General features: G+C 33.6%; 1 protein-coding gene across 7 annotated transcripts in view; it reads right to left on the reverse strand.

Annotated features, from left to right (window-relative positions):
• Positions 1 to 6,575, reverse strand: part of Kiaa1109 (KIAA1109 ortholog) — a 213,952-nt gene that overhangs the window by 184,958 nt on the left and 22,419 nt on the right. For all 7 annotated transcript variants that reach the window (XM_010611104.2, XM_033760040.1, XM_010611092.2 and 4 more), the window contains exon 6: positions 6,006 to 6,070. In XM_010611104.2, coding sequence (XP_010609406.1) covers positions 6,006 to 6,070 — 65 coding nt within the window. The remainder of the gene's footprint in view (positions 1 to 6,005; positions 6,071 to 6,575) is intronic.

Consider the following 6,575-nt stretch of genomic DNA (forward strand, 5'->3'; position numbering starts at 1 on the left):
CAGACTAGTGCAACCACTATGGAAATCAATATGGAGATACCTCAAAGAGCTTGGACTGGAGGTTCCATTTGACCCAGCCATCCCTCTGTTGGGTATCTTTCCAAGAGAACTAAAAGAATCATATCACAGAGAAGTATGTGCACCCATGTTTATAGCGGCACATTTTAAAATAGCTAAATCTTGGAAACAACCTATTTGCCCATCCGTTGGAAACTGGATAAAGAAGTTGTGGTTTTTCTATAAAATGGAATATTACTCAGCCATAAAGAGCGAGAGAATAGATTCATTCATAGGAAAAGATACATATTTTGAGAGTGCTACCTGCCTTAAGGGTTAGGTAGCCTGGAAAAGATATAAGGGATAGAAAGAGCTGCTGTCATCCCTTCCTTGCTTTTCTAGCTTCTGCCCATCATGAACTGTTTCTCCTCTGCGATGCCTGTGTCATGCCACTCTTAAAAAAAAAAAAAAAAAAAAAAAGAGTATGAGTGCTACCTGCCTTAAGGGTTAGGTAGCCTGGAAAAGATATAAGGGATAGAAAGAGCTGCTGTCATCCCTTCCTTGCTTTTCTAGCTTCTGCCCATCATGAACTGTTTCTCCTCTGCGATGCCTGTGTGTCATGCCACTCTGTCTTGGAACCAGGCGATTATGGACAGAAACGTCTATAAACCATGAGCTAAATAAACCTTTCCTCCTGTCTCTTGTAGGTATCTAGTATTTTGTCTCAGCAACAAGAAAAGTAACTAAGACACTATTCTTGGCACTCTATTCACATAATCTCCTTTAATCCTCAAAATCCTGGCAATTGGGAGCCCAAGGTCACCCAACTACCAAAAAGTACAATGAAACCCAAGTGTCTACATACAGATTCTTTAACATAAAATTATTTTTTCTTTCATTGAGCTTATTGGTACATTTTAGGTATACAGTACAGTTACATTCACTATTTGGACCTTTACATGACAGGTCTTGGTTCTCATGTTTTCCCCTTATCCCTGCCCTCCCTTCACCCCCTCCTACCCTCCCCATTTACAAACACTTTATTTCCATTTTCTCATTTTCTCATATTTTTTTCTTTTCCCTTATTACCTTTCCTCTACCCTTTCCACTTTCCCTACACCTTTAGCACTTTTCTCCCTATTTCACATTGTCAATTATATCATTAAAATAAAATTTTTTGTCAATTATATCAATGCATACAGTGACTATTTCAAAGAAAAAATTAATGTCATTAATTCCTAAAAACAGAAACATCCAAATAAGCCACGTTTAATACTGCATGACAAACTGATCAATCATCAAATATGAAATGAAGTACTCAAGATCATTAAATTCTTGTGCCAGAGATTTAGCTCAGTGGTACTACCTCCTGCCTTCACAAGTGCAAGGTCCTGAATTCAATCCCTGGTACAAAAAACAAAAAAACAAAAAAACATATATACATATAGATATATAGATATATAGATATATATATATATATATACACACACACACACACACATATATATAGATATAGATATATAGATATATAGATATAGGCACTAGATTTCTCAAAGATATTTTCCTCTCCAGGGAATTTTGAAAACAGTTTCTAGGTTTTATTCAATCTAATAATACTGGAGTCAAAGTACCACTTTCTGAGTAATTTAAGAACACTTAATTGGTTCTCTTAAGTCTCATCTCTATATTAAAATTACTCTATTCTTGATTAAAGCAGAAATTTTCCCATAGTCTTTACAATCAAGGATGGTACCATTCATGAACTATGATCCCCTTAAAACATCTTAATAAAATACCAAATACATAAAAGCTATAGACACACACAAAAAAAATCACAACTTAAGGGTTAAATTTATAGAGAAAATATAAATGAATGTTATAGAATAACTCAAACCTCCTAACCAAACAGCTCACTGAGATGTCGTGTTTTTCGAAGAAAAATAAGGAAAAAGTTATTTAACTGTGTAATGGGAAATATGTTACCTGTAATTAAAAAAAATATCAAACATGCAAAAGTGCTGCCAACACTTCATAATACTCTGAATTAGTACTGCCTTACAAGACAAAATAGTCTACTGGCATTTTAAAAACTTTTCCGTGTCTTTTATTTAATCTAACAGATAGGATTTAGATAAAGTACTAGAGCATACTAAGCTAAAACTTCTAATAAAATAACAGAAAGAGGCATACTTTACCATGATCCTTTCACTTCTTACTCAAAGAAATCTTTCTAGATAAGAAAGCTGCATGACTATTCAGATTTAAGTACTATATTATCACATGTTGAGAGTCATGGCAATTTATTTTCCAAACTAATGCCTTACAATCGACTATTGTAAAAATAAAGATTTCTGATACCTAACCTTCACCCAACAATCATCTATAGCAGATCAACGGCTTCTTAAACTCTAGAAAATTTTTCAACAAATTTTATGGTAAACAACTCAGGTTTTTTTTTTCTTTTTAAAGATAGGGTCTCACTATGTAGTTGAGACTGACCTGGAACTCATTATGTAGCCCAGGCTGGTCTCGAACTCACAGCAATCCTCCTGCTTCAGCCTCCTGAGTGTGTGATGTGTGCCACCACACCTGGCTCAAATACATCTTTTTTTTTTAAGGACTACAGGAATAATTAGCAAATCCGAATGTACTCCTGGCTAAAATTATCCCAACTAAGCCATATGGCCTAGATTTTTGGCACTTGATCATCACTTTTTTCTTCTAACAGGGCAACTGTAAAGACTTCTTAATAAAAATCTTGGCCCTACCCACTGAAAACCCTTAGTTCACCTCCTTGGAAGGCTATGTGGCTAGCTATCTATCCAGGCACATACTCCACTGAGTTGTCTAAATCTTCCACCAAGAATTATCAACATCTATTAGTACTGCTTAATTAACTTTCAAAGTGTGGACAGGCGCCGGAGATTTAGCTCAGCTGTTCGGTGTCCTGCCTTGCAAGTGCAAGGACCCGAGTTCAATCTCCGGTACCCAAAACAAAACAAAACAACAAAAAAAACATGGACATGCCCTTAATCAACAAAAAATAATATCTAGACTATAAGGTTGTGCTGGTGAATATAGTTAAATATTGTTATGTTATAATATTGTCCAGTTTGTCTCAAAAGTTTTGTTTGCAGCCTATTCATCCTTATTCTAAAATCTCTTCCTGACTAGTGAGTTTCTTAGTGACTGCTGCTGCTGAGTGTCAATCAACAGAAAGACAAGTTTGTAAAAACATCACATATGTCCTCATCCACTTTATTCACCAACTTTGGCAATGTGCAATTTCTGAATCTTCCCCAAAGTCAAAATGACCATGAAAGAGAATGTTTTTGAATGATTCAGGACATTGAGGCAGCCACAACAACAACACAACTAAAAACTCTCACAAAAAAAAAAGACCTCCAGAACAGCTTCAGAAAGTGGCAAGAACAATGGAATAAGTGTTTTCAAAGAAAGGGAGAATACTGGGGGGAGGGGAGATAATGGAAATGTGTCTTTTACTATAATTTTAAAATGTAAGCATAGACTTTATTTTTTGATCACAACTCTTATGAACAAAAAAAAAGCTTTTGTTTATGCATTATGGTAATTTTGTTAATAATATAGCTTATGTTAACTAAACATGAAAAAAGACTAAGTCAAAAGAGTCAATCCTCTAGTGAACAGTCTGCAAGATTATGAAAAGCATAACACGGAGCAGGAAATGCATTCCTAAAGTAAATCCGCCTCTCAGGAACATACTACAAAGACTTTACAAATTAATTCAGAAGAAATATTAGGCCTGCTTGCAGCTAAATTAATGTAAGCTGGGAATGAAAGCAAAAGGACTTGATTCTAAGGAATGAGTTTTAGCTGTCCTATGTAATAAATTCTGGGAGGTATATTTACTTTAATGCTACCTTTATGGCTGACAGCCAAATAAAAAACATATAGCAATCAGGAATATTTTCCCCACAAAATTTAACACAGGTAATAGTAGAGAATGACTCAAAATTTAGGATTTATTCATATGTATGAAAAGACAAAATTTAAACTTTCCCATACATTAACATACTGACCTATCTAAACAATGTTTTGTCCATTAGAATGCTTATAGCATTGTGAAGAGAAGTTAATGATGGTTTAACAACTTATATTCTAAAGTGATATACTTGAGACTATTAATAACACATAATCGTTCTACATAACAGATGAGAAATGGCAAAAGGCCATATCAAAGGCCCTCAGATACTTTATCATATAATAAAACATCTCTGTTCAAACTTATCTAACAAACAACTGTAGCTATTACAACAGTTTTTCCAGACATGAAGTTTGACCATTATTCTAATTTCTAAGCATTCTGATTCCTTTAATTCTACAGATGTCAAATATTGACTTATTCATGCCAGCCTCACAAAGGAAAAGTACATTATATATAATATAAAGGGATGAAAGGAGGACTATAGGGGCAAGGGGAAAAGAAAGAAAAAGACTAAGAGTAAAATAATAGTAAAATCTAAAGTAACTTATGAAAAAAAAAATGAAGTAACGTTGATTCAGGTAAGTTGAGAAACTTTTCAAATTTTAAATCTATTTTGTTGAAGAATAAAGTTATAAATAAATTATGGTGAGATGCCGAGGTGAATCTAAACACAAATACACACACACATAGACACATCCACCCCTCCACACACAAATATCAAACCAACGCTTAATCGAAAAGCTCCAAAGTTGTATAACAAAACCTAATCATTTCAGAATCTTGACACAGGGGCTGATGGGACAGCTCAGTGGCAGAGCCCATGTTTAGCACATAAGTCTTTACATCCTCAGCACCGTAAGACAGACAAACAAAAAAATATACTCAGAATCTCGACATGGAGTAGCAGAAACACACATAATCTCTTAGCTAGAAAAAGATGTAAGGGTTCATCCTCCTCTGACTCTAAACTTCCAGGTCCCACCAATAATCTCCTAGAATAATAGTTTCAAAACATGATCTGATGATCTATGGGGAATCTCAAGACCAGGTAAAAACTATATATATAATATTATTGTATTAAGATATTTGAATTTATCACAATCATTCTGCCATGAGTGGACAGTGGAGGTTTTCCAAACACTGTAGAATATGGTACTTCATCAGATTTACAAAAATATCAGTAAGACTTTAGTCATCTATTAAACCAAATATTAAAGAGATTTGTAAACTATAAAATAATGCTATTCATTTCTTTACTTTCTTTTGCTTTAGATACGTGTCTCAAACTATCTTTAATATATAATAGTTTATCAATATTCTTAATGAAAAAAGTTCTAAAATTATCTGGCTTAATTTCTAATGCAGTAAAAATAAATAGATAGAACCCCTACATATAAAAGCTCCTTGGAGTTCTCAATTATTTAGATGAATAGAAAGGGTTCCTGAGAAAAAAAGTTTAAGAAGCAGTATTGTAGAAAATAAAGACAGCAACTACTGTCCTTGAAGCCACTGGTACAGTTAACATAGTGTAGGACTGTTAGGGCAGTAGGGGCAGTAGCACAGAAGAAGATTAGGGAAAAAACTCACATGACAAAAGGTAAGGCCCTGATAATAAAAAACAAACCCATAAGATAATCTGGTGTCAGCACCATCTCTTTTCTGTTGAAGCTTGCCACAACTTGATAGTGAGAATTAGTAAGTGTCAGGTAGAGATATAAATAAAGTCAAAAAGCTGAAGAGCACAAGTGGTTTTAGAAAGATGAGCATGCTAGGGAGCCTATTTCAAGTACAGCATAGACTCAACAGAGATGACAGGAGGAAAGGCTAAAGATCACACTGAGGATAATCCTGAATGAATAGCAGGCTAAGTAACTGAACTTAAGCAGACAACAGGAAAGCTGGCAATTTTCAACCCAGCATAAATAAGACCAGAGTTCTGTAAACTCCACAGCTTTTAAAATATCTGTAAGATGTGGAATATTTAATTATCCATAAATTAAAGTTCTGATTTAATTTAACAGATGAAAAAATGAAAACTTACCATGTTGCTTCTGCTTTGGATTATACATTTTCCACCACCGAAAAATGATAAATCCATCTTGAATTCTAAGCAAGGTAGATTAAAAAAATTAGAATTTAAGTAACAAATTACTTAACTCATTTCTTAGTTATTATAAAGGGTAGGCAATTAATGAATAATGAAAATCAAAAAATGAAATTTTGAAGAGTCACTGCCATGTATAAATATACATCTCTTTGAGAACCAAAACTTATAAAATACATTTTTATAACTTTTATAATCTTCCAGTTAAACTGGAAAAGGTAATATACATAACTCGAAATTAGGTAGACTTTACAAATTTTTTTGGTCTTGAACTTGTGATTCTCCTGCTTCAGTAGCTAGGATTATAGATAAGAATCACCATGATGAAGTTACTTAGTATTTTTTTCATGTTTTAAGTAAAAGTTGTGATATATAAGTACATTCATTGTGTTCACTGTGGGGAATTAAGATATATAGTTAGATATTAATATTAGACATTGATTCCTTTTTTTTTTTTTTTTTGAGACAGCATCTCAGTTCTAAATTACCCAGGTTAGGCTCGAATTT

The sequence above is a fragment of the Fukomys damarensis genome, unplaced genomic scaffold, assembly GCF_012274545.1.
Source record: "Fukomys damarensis isolate Sample0158 unplaced genomic scaffold, DMR_v1.0_HiC HiC_scaffold_38, whole genome shotgun sequence".
NCBI lineage: Eukaryota > Metazoa > Chordata > Mammalia > Rodentia > Bathyergidae > Fukomys > Fukomys damarensis.